The 17,528-nt window shown below is 46.3% G+C and overlaps 1 protein-coding gene across 1 annotated transcript in view; it reads right to left on the bottom strand.

Annotated features, from left to right (window-relative positions):
• Nucleotides 1-214: 214 nt before the first annotated feature.
• CNIH2 (cornichon family AMPA receptor auxiliary protein 2) overlaps nt 215-17,528 on the bottom strand; it is a 50,354-nt gene continuing 33,040 nt past the window's right edge. The window contains exons 2-6 of the mRNA XM_081841450.1: nt 16,302-16,370; nt 9,150-9,197; nt 5,918-6,030; nt 4,447-4,590; nt 215-3,343 (exon numbers count right to left, since the gene is read on the bottom strand). Coding sequence (XP_081697576.1) covers nt 3,316-3,343; nt 4,447-4,590; nt 5,918-6,030; nt 9,150-9,197; nt 16,302-16,370 — 402 coding nt within the window. The 3' untranslated portion in view covers nt 215-3,315. The remainder of the gene's footprint in view (nt 3,344-4,446; nt 4,591-5,917; nt 6,031-9,149; nt 9,198-16,301; nt 16,371-17,528) is intronic.

Raw genomic sequence — 17,528 nt, 5'->3', positions numbered from 1 at the left:
CTATTAGCATCCAGGCAGGCACCTTTTGGGCAACTGCTAAAAACGTTTTTGTTTAGGCAAGCCTAACCAGATGCGTGGAAATGCTGACCTTTAATCTGGTTTTTATCTCATTGTTGATTTTCAATAATTTATTTGAAAAGGTTTTTATTTTATTTTTTTGCTAAGCATTTTATTGTTTTCTTTCTCTAAACTACTTTTGAGGTTTGTTTCTTCTTTTTTTTACAATCAAGCAGTATATAATTTTTTAATGAAAAAAATAAATAAGATGGTGTATTGCAGTACCTCTGGGCTGAGCAACAAACTGGCCTGGCAGACGATGTAACACCCAGCTTTGGTTCTGCTATTTCCACCTCTCGGTGATTACAAATATCATTACTTGTCTGAGGGAAAAATATTTTCCATACGTGTGTGTGTGTAAACACACACACACACAATATATATATATATATATTGTGCGTGTGCGTCTTAGACTAAGAGGTAAGAGTAAGAATAATTACCATGTTCAGGCCTCAATCCAGAAGAAATTATTTGTGTATAAATCTCAATAATTTCAGTAGTGCCTAAGGGTGACTATTTTTTTTTTTATATGGAATTTTTAGGGTAGAAAAACAGCTTCAAGGACTAGGGTATTAAAAACCAGGAAAAAGCCTGGTTTAAATGATTATTCATTAAAAGATTTAGGTATTTTACAAAAAATAATATCTGGATATCATTGATCTTCCACACATTTCACACTGTGGTTCCACACATTTTCGGGGGAGAAATTTTGTCGCAAAATCGCGCCAACCAAACCGGCTGGCACTTTCTCCAGATTAAAAAACTGGATGTCCCTGTTTTTCCCGGGACACTTGTGGGATATGTGAGTTTTGGCCCTATCAATAGGCAGCCCCCCCCCCTTTTCACTTAAACAAGTGCTGAGGACTACTGGGCTGATTTTTCTCTGCTGCTTACTGCTTTAATCTGTATTTTTCATTTAATTACACTTCTTTTAAACTGACTCCTAATCATCATCATCATCATCATCATCATCATCATCATCATAACAATAATTTTATTATTTGTACCCAGCCACTTATCTGATTTTACTGCAGTGGATCAGTTAAGTTTTGGATGAGGATTTTACTGTTTGTAAGCCGTTTTTATTGCAAAGTGGAGTCTTAAGCGCAATAAACAAAAACAAACATTCAAAAGGCTTGTTTAAAAAAATGCCGAATTGATTTTCAATTCAAGACACAGTGAGGGCCTTTAGGAACAGAGGAAGCCGGACCATGGGTTCATCTTAGCTTAGTGTTGTCCACACTGACTAGCAGCAGCTGCCTCTGACAGGAGCCTTACCTGGAGCTGCCAGGACTCAAACCTGAGACTTTCTGCATGCAAAGTAGATGCTCTCCCACTGAGTTATGGTCCTTCCTGGCTCACGTGGGCTTTCTCTTCAGATGGCTTTTAGAAAAGGATGAGGCACATTCTTGAAGGGGGTGGGGGTATAAGTCTATCAACAGCTGTCAGCTAGGATAGGTAATAGAGCCTCCATGTTCAGGAGCAGTTAGCATAAGCTGAGGGCAAGCAACATGAGAAGGCCCTTTCCTTTCCAGCCCTGCTTCCCATAAAACATCTGGCTAGCCACAGTTTGGGACGCTGGATTAAGAAGAACGTGGAGTCTGGCCCAGCAGGGCTATTTTTTTCTTATATAGGTTCTTATTTTGGATTTATCAACACCTGCCTTTAGGGGCAAGTGCTAGCAGAACCTTTTGCACGCAAGGCAGATGTTCTGCCACTGAGTTCATACCCTCCAACACCATGAAGCCAAAATCCAGGATGCCACCGGTTTTTTAAATCACGAGAACATGGCAGCCATTGGGGTTGCTGTGATCTTGCACACATTTTGCACTGTGGTTCCACACTTTTTCAGGGGAGAAACTGTCACAAAATTGCGCCAACCAAAATGGCCGCCACTTTCTCGGATTTTTCCCAGGACACTTGTGGGATATGTGAGTTTTGGCCCTATCCCCTAAAATAAAGGAAGATTCCAGTCCTCGTGGAAAGGCCTGGTTTTAAAAAAGACGCTGCCTTAGACTGAATCAGACCACCATCCATCTAGCTCAGTATTGTCAACACTGGCTTGCAGAAGCTCAAGCGTTTCAGGCAGGGAGTGATTTCTGGCCCTACCGAAAAATAAAATAAAACCAGGGTCCGTCTCCCATGAAAGGGAGGCCTCTCACTCCTCTCCCAGAAAAGCCAGGAGTTGTACCAAAAAGGAAAAGCGCCAGCGGGGAAGATAGGCCCGCGAGTTGCCATGACAACAGAGTGCCTCCACCACTTCCAGTCACAGCATCCCTTCCCCATCTGACAACATTCAGCAATTCAATTCAGAAGGAAATAAAGGAGAAGAAAAGGGAAACTGCGCTTGCTGAATAACCGCTTCCCATAGCAGACTGATTGCTCTTGTTGGAGCAAGAGGAGGGGAAACAAAAGCAGAAGAATTGGGGAGGGGGGCTTCCCCTTCCGAACCCCCGCCCTTGAATCTCCTCCGCTAGCAAGGGTGACAAAATGGCCGCCCAACTTTGCCACTGTGGTTTTGCTGAGGCTTTCCCTCACCTCTCCAGCCCTCCTCCTTCCTTCCACTGTGGAGAAGTTGTTACCGTCACCAAACCTACCAAAAAAATAAGGCGGGGGGGACGCGACATTCAACTATATCTCGAGGAACACCTCCCCAGGAGCTGGGGCCGTGGAAAGAAGTTGGGGAGTGGGGTGAACCACACACAGACCTTCTCCCCAGATTTATTTTTTTTAATATATAAATATCCCAAAGCAGTAGAAGAACACACACATACACACAAAAGGTTCCCTGTCCAGTAAGAGCTGGAGATAAATGCAGCTGGAGAGAGACCCTAATTCTGCTTTACACATAGTGCCCTGCACCCCAATACGGTCTGGACCCCTCAACAGAAAACTCCATTCCGGCTGCGGCCCTCCCTCAATGAGCTCCTTGCAACAGGGAGGTCCATCGGCGAGAGGCCGGCTCCGGCTTCCTTTTCCAAAATATAGAGCCGGCGGTCGTTATTTCTGGGGCTGGGGGGTTTGGTGGTGGTGGTGGTACGGCAGGCCCCCCTATCCGGTATGAGGCAGCAGAGTATCATTGTCCAAGGCAGCCAGGAAAAAGGACAGTCTTGCAGCGTGAATTGGCTTCGGACATGGGAGTGGGGTGGGGGGCCCTCGGGCCTGGCATGGGTCCGTCCCACCCCGCCACACAGTCTTGGCACGTTAACTTCGTAGTCCAGGTGAGGTGGGCGTCCCCCACCCTGCAAAGGGTGTCTGTTAGAAACTCACCAGCGTATAAACCATACTGGAATGCAGGAACATGGAACGAGGAAGGAAGGAGAGAAGAAGCCGTCACCAAAGTCAGGACTAAGACAGCAAAGATCACAGGTGTCCCGTCCCCCCATAATAATAGTAGCTAAGAAGCATTAGGATTAATAAGGAGCAAAAATTACCAAGCGTTAATATCAAGATGTGGAAAATATGGATACAAGAAGGAGAAGCAGGACTAAGATGCGGAGATATGCTCCAGAGATCCAGAAAGAAATTAATAAATACAATTTGGACTATAATTTGATCTTTTTTATTTTAGTTTTTTTAGTTTTTAATTGAAGCATTATGATTGCATATTTATTTGGATGTTTTTATTGGAAAATCAATAAAAACGATTAAAAAAAAAAAGGATTTATAAGGAGCATGGAGCTACCTCGACCCTTTCCCATTTAGTAACAACATTTGGAGGGTCACGGGTTCCAGACCTCTGGTGCGTTATTTTATTGATTCATCTGTAAACTGCTTTGAGGCCATTTATGGTGAAAAGTGCTCCATAAATACTGGAAATGAATTTTTAAAAACTGTATTTCTTCTACACTTGGCTACTTCTTATACACAACTGAACCAGTAACAACGACAATGCTTACAGTGACATAAAAATAATATGAGATTTCTGCCTAAAAATTATTTTTAGTAGCCGTCTTGTCCTCTTCAGGTAGCTGCGGACCTTGGAAGCAGTTTATTTCATCCCCAGTGGGGAAATTAGGCTTTTCTGAACTATAAGTTAAAAGCTGGGGTGGAGCTTGTGGACAAGGCTTTTGAAGCGGCGATTATCTGATGTATCCCTTCAAATGGACAAAGCAGCAACATCCATTTCTAAAATAGCAGCATTGTATAAGAACTCCTTTGGTGCTACCTTCTCATTTTAAGGATTTGCACGGAAACGGAGAGACAGGATCGCCTTTACTAAAGCCCATTTAAATCTGAAGCCCCGTGGATCTCAAAGATTGTGCTCTAAAGATCCTCTATACAGCAGATTGTTACTGTGCATAATGAGTCTGCAGCAGCCCCCCCCCCCCCGCCAACTTCCCAAAGGCAACGCCTCTCTAAAATCAGAGCTGACCACACAAAGCTCACCTGTACAGGTAATAGAAGAATGACACCAGGTAAAAGGCCAGTTTGCACCACGATTCTTTCTGACAGTAGTTTAGGATATCGGCATTCATGATGGAGACGGCGTCGTACATCACTTCTGAGCCATCTGCTGGGCGGTGGAAGTACCTGGAGGGCAGGTGGGGAGGAAAGAGCTGAGTGAAAATGTCCAATCTCTCCCCTAAATTTCCATCTCGTGGAGGTGGTGGTTGTCTTAAAGGAGATTTGCTACATTTGAGCCAGTTAATTGCTTAGATTCATTTACTGAAAACCTCTTGATAAGACATATGCAAAAAAGGTGTTCCCTGATCAGTTAGGAAAGGCATTATTTATTACTACAATTAACCCTGCCTTTCCTCCAAGGCTAGGGGTGAGAAACCTGTCACCTTGCAGGATTCTCAACTGTTGGCCATGCTGGCTGGAGCTGATGGAAGTTGGAGTCCAACAACTTGGAGGGCCCCAAAGTAGATTAATTGTGAGCTAGATGGATTAATAGTCTGGGTATATGTCAGTTTCCTGTTTTCTCAGACCCAGAAACATGGCACAGGTATGGTCTAATGGTACCTAATTTAAATATTTCATTTCTGCTGGCAAAGGGCAATCTTCCTTTCCCTCCTGCTTCCTGCATCCTGCCCCTCCCCCTGCACAAGTTTCTATAAGCATCAATTTCCTGGGCTTCAACTTCAAACCTACAGAGATGTACAGAAATAGACTATAATCTAACTATCCTTACAGGTTTGTCCCAGTGCAGGGAATGAGATGATACCCTAAAGCTATTTATTTATGTTTTGCAAACAGGTCAAGTTTCACAGCTAACACAATTTAAAAACCTGTGTCAGGTTTTATGGTATGTGTGTGTGTATTTTTGTTTTTAATTTCATCCAAACTTCAGTTCAGCACCCAGCACAATAAGTCATGGAATCCAGGTGCTATATTTCAAAAAACGAAAAAGTCAACTTTCCTTTCTTTTAACGTAAGTTATATATCGGCTACAGTTTACATTTGTAATTAATTGCAATTCATCTTGTGTTGTCTGAAACTGCCCAAACTGTCCCTGTGGTTTGCTTGAAATAAGCCAGCTTCAAATTATGATCTCTCAAGCTGGCTTGTTTCAAACAAATCTAAGTTAAAAAATAACCACAGTTTACGGTTTGGATGTACGGTAACACTAAACTGTGGTTAATTGAAAACAGAAGTGAAAGATTTGAGTGTCTTCCTGGCGGCTGTAGAAATTGATTCTGGTGTTAAATTACTTCCCAGTGCTGTAAACCAGGGACGACGAACCTCCAATATATTATTGGCCTCCAATTCCCGTCTCCCCCAGCCAGGATGTCCAACGGTGAGGGCTGGAGGGAATTGCAGTTTGACAACATGTGGAAGGCTACAATCTCCCTGTCGTGAACTGCAGCATGGAAGCACTGGGGCGTGTTTAGGCCGTGTTGGTGCTCAGCCTCACCTCCACAAGTGGTAGAAAAGCAGCGGGATATTAAGTCCCAAAGTCACCCATTCAGCTGCACAGAGAAACATCAGGCAGAAAAGGCCATGGATGGAATATTCGGGAACGACGAGCTGCAAGAGAAACCCTATGGTCAAAAAGTGAGGCTATTTTGGGCACATATTGCACTCAGTGCGACACACAGCAGATAAAAGGAAAAAACCTATTAAAAACAGCCTCCCCCAAAACTTGGTGTCCCACAAATGTTGTTGGGACTACAGTGGTACCTCAGGTTACATGCGCTTCAGGTTACAGACTCCGCCAACCCAGAAATAGTGCTTCAGGTTAAGAACTTTGCTTCAGGATGAGAACAGAAATTGTGCTCTGGCGGCGGCGGAGGCAGCGGGAGGTCCCATTAGCTAAAGTGGTGCTTCAGGTTAAGAACAGTTTCAGGTTAAGTACGGACCTCCGGAACGAATTAAGTGCTTAACCCGAGGTACCACTGTACAACTCCCATCTTCCCAAGCCTGTGGGCCAATTCCTCCCACCCTGCCCGCCAGATTTAGACCCTAAAGACCTTCAAGAAGTCCTTCAAACCTAGAACTGGAAAGTAGGGCACCCTGTCACCCTTCCTTTTGCTACAGCTCTTCTGGAAAGATGGGTGGGTTGTTAAACCACTATGGGAATTGTAGCTCTAGGAAGGGTGTCCTAACAACTCTTAGCAGCCTTAACAAGCAACAGTTCCCAGGGTTCTTTGTGGGGAGGGCATAACTCTTAAAGGAGCATCTCCACCCTCATCATTCTGCCCAGACACTGAGGTCCAGTGCCGAGGGCCTTCTTGGTAGTGGCACCCGCCCTGTGGAAGGCCCTCCCACCAGATGTCAAATAAATAAACAACTATCTGACTTTTAGAAGGCATCTGAAGGCAGCCCTGTTTAGGGAAGCTTTTAATATTTGATGAATTATTGTATTTTAATATTTTGCTGGAAGCCTCCCAGAGTGGCTGGGGAAACCCAGCCAGATGGGCGGGGTATAAATAATAAATTGATGATGATGATGATGATGATGATGATGATGATGATTATGTGGTATCATAGTGCTTTAAATGGGTGTAGGTGTGCCCTTGGTCTGGACAAGTGGGAACTGCATCTAAATGTTGCAGTACAGAGCCCTCCCTATTTTAGATTCCCTAGTCACTACATTCTATTCTCCTTCCATGTTTTTTTCTTTTCCACCTCCCCCCATCAGTCAGCATTCTGTAGCCACTGAATATACTCAGTCCTCACTGGACAGTTTTGGGGGGCTCACCACCCCTTTAGAGTATTCTTCCTAACTTTTTTTTTTGTAATCCTGCAAAGCTCCAGGTTCTTCCCACATATCTGCTGATAACCCCCTTGTTGCATGGGTGGGGCAGTTTTCACAGAGTCACAGAATTGTACAGGTGAAACTCAAAAAATTAGAATATCGTGGAAAAGTTCAGTAATTCAAGTTAAAAGGTGAAACTAATATATGAGATAGACTCATGACATGCAAAGCGACATATGTCAAGCCTTTATTTGTTATAATTGTGACGATCATGGCATACAGCTGACGAAAGCCCCAAATTTCACCTTTTAAGTTGAATTACTGAAATAAATGAACTTTTCCACGATGTTCTAATTTTTCGAGTTTCACCTGTAGAGTTGGAACCACAAGGGTCATTTACGAGGACCCTGTGCAACGCAGGAATCTTCTGCCCAGCATTGGGCTCAAACCCACCACCCTTCGATCAAGAGTCCCGTGCTCTACTGACTGGGCTATTCCAGTTTTGGATACGTAAACAGTAGCATGCATACCAAGAACATCAGAAAGAGGGGGGAGAACGGTAAAGTGGGAGCAATTAGATACTCATCTGATATGGCTCGTCAACTGACACCCTTGGGTGCCAGAGTTAAAGGTGCCTCTGGAGGATCATCCCAGGGTGTGGAAGGGGTGGGGGTAGAAATTTGACTCCATTCGCATTTAAAGTTGAATTACACTAATTAATACTTCCCAATATTTTGCGGCCCAAAACACAGTTCTCTTAACAATGTGTAGGAAAATGCCAACAGTGGTCCCCAAACTGGGCAGTGGCACCCTCTGGCAGGCGGTGGGATTATTTGGGGAGGGTGCTCAGAGGCAAGGGGGCGACAGAGGGGCACTGGAGGTGTGAATGACTACCAGACTTTGAAAAGCTGGTACCACTGAATCCAGCCCATCCATTTTGTTGAATTAATTAAACTAAAGAGTTTTAATCACATTTTGAATAGCTGTGCAAGTAATTGTTATTGTTTTGGATTTTATTGTGTTGTTATCTTCCTTAGTGGGTTGTGCAAACTGCTAGTCTGAATAATGCTTTTTATAGGGTAAGGTAAGGGGTGCCGAAGGGACACGGGTGGCGCTGTGGGTTAGACCACAGAGCCTAGGACTTGCCGATCAGAAGGTTGGCAGTTCGAATTCCCGCGACGGGGTGAGCTCCCGTTGCTCGGTCCCTGCTCCTGCCAGCCTAGCAGTTCGAAAGCACGTCAAAGTGCAAGTAGATAAATAGGTACCGCTCTGGCGGGAAGGTAAATGGCGTTTCCGTGTGCTGCTCTGGTTCGCCAGAAGCGGCTTCCTCATGCTGGCCACATGACCCGGAAGCTGCACGCCGGCTCCCTCGGCCAATAAAGCGAGACAAGCGCCGCAACCCCAGTCGCCCACGGCTGGACCTAATGGTCAGGGGTCCCTTTACCTTTACCTTAAGAGGTGCCAAGGATGAGGTGGGTGTGTGTGTGTGTGTGTGTGTGTACATGAAAATAACATACAAAATGCATTATATCTGGGGAAATACAAACATTATGGAAAACATGCTTTGCAAAAACATGTATAGTAGGCAAAAGTGCAAAAAATGTGCATATAAATGCATATATTAATGAAACTAACGTAGAAAAATGGGCTGTTTTAGGGAGAACTGCTTGCAAGAGCATAGATATATTGAGCAAAATGGCACAGAAAAATGTGTGTATTAGAAGAAAATTTGCACTAAACTTCTGGTGAATTTTCAAGAAATTTGGGGGATGGGGAGGAAATCACAAACTGATGTGGAAATGTGGACTGACCTTAACATCAGAAAGATGAGAAACCGAGAGAAACTGGAATTGACAGGTTTGCCCATCAGGGAGATGAGAGTGTCATACGGTTCTCAAAGGGAAAAGGTTAAAGATACCAGCAAACAAAGAGGCAAAAAGGCACTCACCTTTCTCAAGAGGCAACAGATGCGTTCGATGTTTTTCAACCTCTCTCTCTATGCAGAAGTACAGAAATAAAAAAAAAATGAAATAAACACTAGTCAAATTGCTAGGGGAGCAACTGGGTATGATGGAGGGAGGAGGGGGAAGATATGGGGAGAGTCGATGGATCCTCAGGAATGTAACCAGAGAACATTAAATATCTCTGTAAGGATTTGTATAGGGGGAGGTTGGGGGGGGGGATTTGAACAGCAACAGAATGTTGCAGCGCAAAGTCCTCCTATTGTGGATGCCAGCTAACCAGGCAGATCGGCCCATTTCCTGGATACTCCATTCCGTTCCTCCTCCATTTCCATTCCTAACCCCCAACAGTCAGCATTCCACACCCAGTGAGCCTGCTGATGAGTCCTTATTGGGCAGTGGGTCATGTCCTGTTCCCCATTCCTTTGGTCTTCCCACCCCCCTAAATGTTTTTGTGCTTCTGCTAAGATTGCCCTTCTGATGTGGGGAGTGGCCATAGTTCAGCAGCAGAGAATCTGCTTTGCCTGCAGAAGGCACTGGGTTCAACCCATGGAACTCTCCAAGTCGGGCGGCTGCCAGTCAGTGTCAACAAAACTGAGTTAGATGGACCAGTGGTCTGACTCAGTATAATGCAGCTTCCTGGGCTCCTTTTTAAACCAGCCCACCTAGAACCATGAGAAGGGGAATCTTCCTTTATTTTAGGGGGTGGGCCATAACTCAGCACCACAGCTTCTGCCTCACATGCAGAAGGTTGCAGGTTCAATCCCTGGCATTTCCAGGTCTACTTTTAATATGAGCATTTTAGGTTGGTTTTATCCTTCCTTTTTATCTATTCTTTATCTTTGTTTTCCACAAGTTGCTTAGAGTTTATTTGGGGGGGGGGGGTAAAAAGCAACACACACACACACACACACACACACACACACACACACACATAATGTTGGTCTTATTCAGAGTAGACTCCTATCACTAGGTCTACTGAGAGTAGGGGATATATATACAGTGGTACCTCGGGTTACAGACGCTTCAGGTTACAGACTCCGCTAACCTAGAAATAGTACCTCGGGTTAAGAACTTTACTTCAGGATGAGAACAGAAATTGTGCTCCGGCAGCATGGTGGCAGTGGGAGGCCCCATTAGCTAAAGTGGTACCTCAGGTTAAGAACAGTTTCAGGTTAAGAACAGACCTCCAGAACGAATTAAGTTCTTAACCCGAGGTACCACTCTATACACACACACACACAAACACAAACACACATTTATATCCCCCCTTTTTTCTTCAAGGATCTCAAAGAGGGTTACGTGGGTCTCTTCCTCCTCATTTAATCCCCACAACAGCCCTGTAAGGTAGGCTAGGCTGCCAAGGTGACCCCATGAGCTTCATGGCCAAGTGGGAATCTGAACCCTGGTCTCCCAGGTCCTAGTCTGACACTCTGACCACAGGGATTATATTTTTCCGCTGCCTTTACTCCCAAAGGAATTTAGAACATCATACAACTATCCTTTTCACTTTCTAAATACAGTGGTACCTCGGGTTACAGACGCTTCAGGTTACAGATTCCGCTAACTCAGAAATAGTACCTCGGGTTAAGAACTTTGCTTCAGGATGAGAACAGAAATTGCACAGCCAGTGGTGTGGCAGCAGCGGGAGGCCCCATTAGCTAAAGTGGTACCTCAGGTTAAGAACAGTTTCAGGTTAAGAACGGACCTCCGGAACGAATTAAGTTATTAACCCGAGGTACCACTGTACAAGAAGCCCTAAAGCAACGAGAGGGGGGGGCGGGGCCTGACCAACATGCACAAAATATTTTTTTCAAACCAGAGCAGGCATTTTTAAAATAAAAAAAGAAGAAGAAGAGAGTTGGATCCAGCTATTTTTTCCTCCCACTGCCGGAGCGAAAGATGCAAAGTTCTCCATGCTACATAGGAATCTGACAAGGCTGCTGACCCTCAGAGGCCGAATCCTGGCACCAGCACCGCAATCTGAACCGGAAGTGTGAACAGGCAGCCCATCGGGTTGCTTTTCTCAAAACGCAACACACCGTGTAATCCTCTGGGTGCGTGGGGAATAAATCTGCCAGCAAACGGGGATAATGAACCGTTCAAAAATCGCATTTATCCAGCGCTCTGTCCTTATCTGGTTTGCAGCCCCTTAATCCCAAAATTGTATTTTTTAACTAATTGGTGGTAATTATTTTGTAAGCCCTGGCGGCAGCCCTTCAAATCCTAACCTGCATCGTTTGGGAGGTCAAGAGCAGTGGCTCCACGCAGAGACACCCTTTGGAGCTGACCCATGAACCCTGCCTGAACCCCTTTTTCCGATCTAGCCAGCCAGTTCTGTTCCTGCCGTCTTGTGCTTTGAAAGGGGCTCTGCCGAGACTGATAGTCGGGCCTTGCAGAGGCCTTTTCAAAAAGCCCTCTTGCACAGGGTTTTGCAGGTGCCACCAATCAGCTCATTGCTAGTACTAGCAAACCCTTTGTAGGCCGCGCCATTGTTTTACCTGCCCCACAGCTGATTGTGGGGTGCTTTGCTGAGCCAACTCTCAAATAGCGTATCTTCCAAATGTCAGGTAATTCACATGTGAGGGTCGTGGCCCCCATCCCAAATATTGGCTGGGTGTCCCACTTGCCAAGCCCCGACAATCAGTTGAGGCACAAAAACTGAACCCGGTGTCATTGTGACGTCAGGAATGATTGGCAGTTGGCCGTCCCCACCCACCTGTCCAAATTAGCCCATGAGGCCATTTTGCCCACTTCCCAAAATCCCAGTTTCCTTCCCCTTAGGCCACATGGTGAATCCCAGGAGAGATATGGGACGGGGAACAAGAGATTAGCCTTGGCCTGCGCCATGAGTTCCTCTTCTGGCGCCTGTGACACGTGGAGAGAAATTGAGGTCAAACAAAACTATTTATACTTGCAGGAGGGGAGGGGAGGGGGCAACCCAGAAGATGTGCCACCTTCCTGGCACTGCGCCAGCGCTCTCTCTCTCTGTCTCTCTCTCTCTCTCTCTCTCTCTCTCTCTCGTGTTTGAGAGTTATCAGGAACAGCCCAGGAGCTAACCTAATATTTCCTTCCCTTGCTTCAAAACTTCCACTTTTGTTACCAAGCTGTCCTTGATCTTGCACCTCCTTTTCATAGAATTGTACACTTGGAAGGGACCACAGGGAAAATCCAGTCCAACCCTCTGCTATGCAGGAATCTTTCGCCCAAGGTGGGACTCGAACCCACAATCCTAAGATGAAGAGTCTCACGCTCTACCGACTTGAACTATCCTATGAAGTGGATAGCTCAGAGGATAGTGGACTTTACCCATATAATGCCGTCTCCTGGCCTGCTAGGAACCACTGTCGGTGCCAATTAAACGAGGGCCAAAAATGGCCGCAGAACCTTTGCACCAGGGCTGGGGAGGGGCGGGGGCCGTGGCCTTCCAGATGCTGTTGGACTATGGCTCCCATCATTCCAGGCCACTGGACAAAGCTGGCTGGGGCCATGGGGGTAGCCAGGAATTTTGTTGGGGGGCAGAACCGACGTGATTGGTCAGTTAGTTAAGTATTTCTATTGTTTTACTTGATGAGGGGCAGCTGCCCCCACTGGCAGAGAAAGAGAGGTGATCCCTGCCCCCAGAAAGCACCCCCCGCCCCCTGGATGCGTGCTAGCCCTGCCGCCCCCCCCCCCCGGTGCTGGAGCATGAAGCTCCGCCATTGCTGCCCCCCTGCCCTCCCTTGGCTATGCCCACGGCTTGGGCAGATGGGAGCTGGAGTCTGACAATAGAGAACTCTATCGCCCTCTTTCGTAGGACAATCCCTGCATCGTACCATCCTGTCCTTGCAGAGACACGCACAGGAGTTTGAAGTGTGCAAAGCTCCCATTCTGAAAACGTTAAGTCAACCTTGGGGAATGGTTTTCAGCCCCATGGGCCGCATTGCAACATTCTGGGGGCCACATGCCAATTGTGGGTGGGGCCAGAGGCAAAAAGCAATTAGGTGAAGCAATGGATATAATTTTTACTTTTGCACAGTAGGCAAGTTTCCCAGAGTTCCGATGGAAGAAATATTCATCCATTTATTTTTTAAAGGGTTCCCCACCACTGTACCTCCACCAGCACTATACATTTAAAAAAGCACCATAACACTTTGAACAATCATGGCTTCCCCCAAAGAATTATGGGAGCTGAAGCATGCTGGGAGTTGTTGGGAGGGCCCAATTCACCCTACAGAGCTACAACTCCCAGAGTTCCCTGGGAAGAGGGCTTCATTTTCAAACCACTGTGGAATGTGTAGCTCTGTGAGGGGAACAGGGGCCTCCTAACCACACTCTTCGCGAACTACAGTTCCCAGCATCCTCTGGGGGGGGGGAAACATGACTTTTAAAGCTGCTGAGAGTAGTTAGGAGACCCCTGTTCCCCTCACACAGAGCTATATACAGTGGTACCTCAGGTTAAGTACTTAATTCGTTCCGGAGGTCCGTTCTTAACCTGAAACTGTTCTTAACCTGAGGCACCACTTTAGCTAATGGGGCCTCCTGCTGCTGCCACGCCACCAGAGCACGATTTCTGTTCTCATCCTGAAGCAAAGTTCTTAACCTGAAGCACTATTTCTGGGTTAGCAGTCTGTAACCTGAAGCGTATGTAACCTGAAGCGTATGTAACCTGAGGTACCATTGTATTCCACAGTGGTTTAAAAACTAAGCCCTTTTCCCAGGGGACTCTGGGAACTGTAGCTCTGCGAGGGGAGGAAGCGTCTGCTCCTAACAACTCTCAGCACCCTTGACAAACAACACTTCCCAGAATCCTCTGGGGCTGTTTAAAGTGGTGTGACGCTGCTTTAGATGGAGAGCGCCGATGGAGCCAGATCTGTTGCTGCCATGCCAATGTCCCGCTTGTCCGACTCCCATCCACATCTGGTTGGGGGACACGAGATGCTAGACTGGACGGGCTTTTGGTCTGAGCACCTCCTGATATCTTCCCTCTTCTGATACTTATCTCTGAATGAACAGTGCTGGCACATCCGCCAGCCTGTCTGCGGCAGCGCGAGCGGGGGAGGCAGCGCGAGCGGGGGAGGGGGCAGCGGCTTCCCCCTGCTTCTGCGGGGAGGCTGCTGAGCGACACTTTCAGGGCGGGATTTCAAAGGGTTTCCTATGGCTGAATGTTCCCGACTCCTGCCATTCCTTTGTGCTCTTTCAGCGGCGGATGAAAGCCACCTTTTATCCTCCCAATTGCAGTACAACAGCCCTGCCAGCTTTCAAAAACAGCTCTTTCCTCACCACCCACCCACCTCATCTTCCCCCTCCGCTGCCTCCTTCTCCGGAGGGTCCAATGTCTCTGCTCTGAGAGTTCACCCTACAGACCCAGATTGGAGGGTGGGGGTTATCGAACAAATATATCCTTGTGATTTGATGATGCTTTAAACTGCACAGCTGCTATTTTTTGCTTCACGGTGGCCTTTCCTGTTATTTATTTGAGCGTTTCAGACAGGAGGTCATAGAATTGCAGGGTTGGGAGGGACCCTAGAGGGCAATCTAGTCCAACCCCCCCGCAATGCAGAAATCTAAACTTAAGCATCCATGGCAGATGGCCGGTCTCCCCTAGATCTGCTAGGAGATGCCAGGGGCTGAATCTGGGGCCTTTTCCAGGCATCTCAGCTTTTCTATCCATCCACCAAGATGCAGAATCATAGAACTATAAGGTGGGAAAGGATCAGTTGTCCAGCTAAAGAACCCCTGGCGGTGGCTGACCAACCTCTGCTCAGAAACCTCCAATCAAGGTTTCTGCCTCCTGGGGGAGTCCGTTCCACCGCCTTAAAACTCATACCATCAGAAAGTTCTTGCTAACGTTTAGTCAGAATCTCCTTTCCTGCAATTTGAATCCTCCCCTCCGGGGCAGTGGGAAGCGGGTGGCGCTGTGGGTTAAACCACAGAGCCTAGGACTTGCTGATCAGAAGGTCAGCGGTTTGAATCCCCGTGATGGGGTGAGCTCCCGTTGCTCGGTCCCTGCTCCTGCCAACCTAGCAGTTCGAAAGCACGTCAAAGTGCAAGTAGATAAATAGGTACCACTCCGGTGGGAAGGTAAACGGCGTTTCCGTGTGCTGCTCTGGTTTGCCAGAAGCAGCTTAGTCATGCTGGCCACATGACCCGGAAGCTGTATGCCGGCTCCCTCGGCCAGTAAAGCGAGATGAGCGCCGCAACCCCAGAGTCGGCCATGACTGGACCTAATGGTCAGGGGTCCATTTACCTTTACTTCCAGGGCAGCGGAAAATCAAGCTTGCTCCCTTTCTATGAGGTAGCCCTCCAGGTATTCAAAGACGGCTATCTTACTGCTTCCACTCATCCCCAAACTTTCCAGTGGATTTGCTTTTACTTATTTATTACGTTTATTTCCCACGGCTTTTATCCACTTTCCCTATTGTCCTCACAACCACCCTGTGAGGTGGGTTAGGCTGAGTTTCATGAATGAGGGGGGATCTGAACCACTGTCTCTCCCAATGCTCTAATCATTACTTTCCTGTCACTTTCCTAACCACAAAAAGTCCCGGATTCCCCTTGGGGACAACCAGACTAGGGGCCACAGGCAATGGCAGCCATAGCCAGGACAACACATGTGACTCTCTGTACTCTGTGTGCACTTATTTCCCTTGGAGGATATTCCAGGCTACTCCCTGAATCTCCATCTGTCGCTTCAAATGAAAGACAGTCTTGTCCTACCCCCACAGTTTAAAACCCCAAATTCCAACCTTTTTCTTCAGTCCCTTAGAACATGGTGGCTGGGAGGATAACACAGAGAGGGTGAGTACGCCATACTGAGGTCCGTGGAGGGAAGGTGGGATATAAAAAGCCAAAATAAATCACAATAAATTTAAAGTAGAGAGGCCGACGGGTAAGCTTGGGACCTTCTGAATGCCGAGCTTTACCACTGAGATGCGGGAAAGGACACTCCTAGAGAGGCACCGCCCCCCCCCTGCTCCCCCTGTAGATGCTTCCTGCCTGTCACAATGCCTTGCATTTCGCTGATTTCTGGATGTAAACCGGGTCTGGGTCTGCACAACAAGGGAAAGAGGAAGACAGCCGAAGGATGGGACTGGAGGCAGGGAAAGAGGAACAAATGGGACACAGAGACACCTCTGACACGACATGTATAGACTTACTGCCCTGGCTGGGTTGCCCTGGTCGATGGGGTTCTTGAAGTCCATGTGCAATTCGTCAAAGGCAATTATCTAAATGGAGAGAGAGAGAGAGAGAGAGAGAGAGAGAGAGAGAGAGAGAGAGAGATATTATTGAGAGGACCTGTCAAGCCATGAGATGCAAACATCAAACTGTAGCATCAGCAAGCGCCAACGCAGGTGTTTATGTAAATCAAGGATACGTTCCTGTCATTTATTGAATGGCTTCGCTTATATCCAGGGCTCTGCTTTTCTTCTGCAGTTTCCTTGCACAAGGGAGTTTTTCAATGCGAGGGGAAAGAGGAGATGAAGTAAAGGAGGAAGGACGCAGCTCCCACCAGTTATACATCTGGAGGCTGGGAACCTGCTCAGTCCTTCTCTTTTGAAAATAAAACAAATGTGGCTTCTTCTTTTTTTTACAGTTTTGCACTTGCCAGCGGCTTTATACTCCAGATGCGTTCATCTGCCACAGATTTCACTCTCTTTATTTTTATTCTTCATCTCTGGCATTTTGCGGAACTAGCACTGTTCCAGGTGCTGCATAATACTTGTTCTGCATTGATAAGAATTCAATCTTTTATAGCGTGGCAGCACCCAAAACTTTGGAACTCCCAGCCTCTTGACAACATACAGGCACCTTTGCTGTACTCTGTTCAGTGTTTGCTTAAAACATTTTTGTTTTGGCAACCCTCTCCAGACTTGTAGAAAACTGATGTGCTTTAAATCTGGATTTAGCTTATCGTTAACTTTAATTATTATTTGAATGTGCTAGACAAATGTATTTTTACTGATGATTTTATTGTTTTATTCTTCTTGTAAACTGCTTTGAGGTTTTATTGCAACCAAGCGGTAGATAAATCACGTGAAATAAAGACATTAATAAATATATTTTATGAGCTTGTGAACCGCCCATTGCCTCCTGAGCAATACAGAAAGGTAAATAATAAATAGATGGATTTTGGACATTACATTTTAAAAACAACCACAAGAGCCACCTGGACACTCAGCTGCAAGAAATGTGCATGAACCTGAACTGCCCATAACATTATCATTGTTTTAAAAATCAACTTGTTTTTAATGTCACTATTTTTTTATTAACGGTTTTAATACATATGTTACATTCTTTGCAAACTGCTTAAACATTTTATTGTTTACAGATGAAGCGGGCTGCAAATTTTGTTAAATAAATAGATAATCAATAAGGTAACATTA

Source organism: Podarcis erhardii (assembly GCF_964252035.2).
Source record: "Podarcis erhardii genome assembly, chromosome: 15".
NCBI classification, from domain to species: Eukaryota; Metazoa; Chordata; class Lepidosauria; order Squamata; family Lacertidae; genus Podarcis; species Podarcis erhardii.
This window is presented reverse-complemented; position numbering and strand designations above follow the sequence as displayed.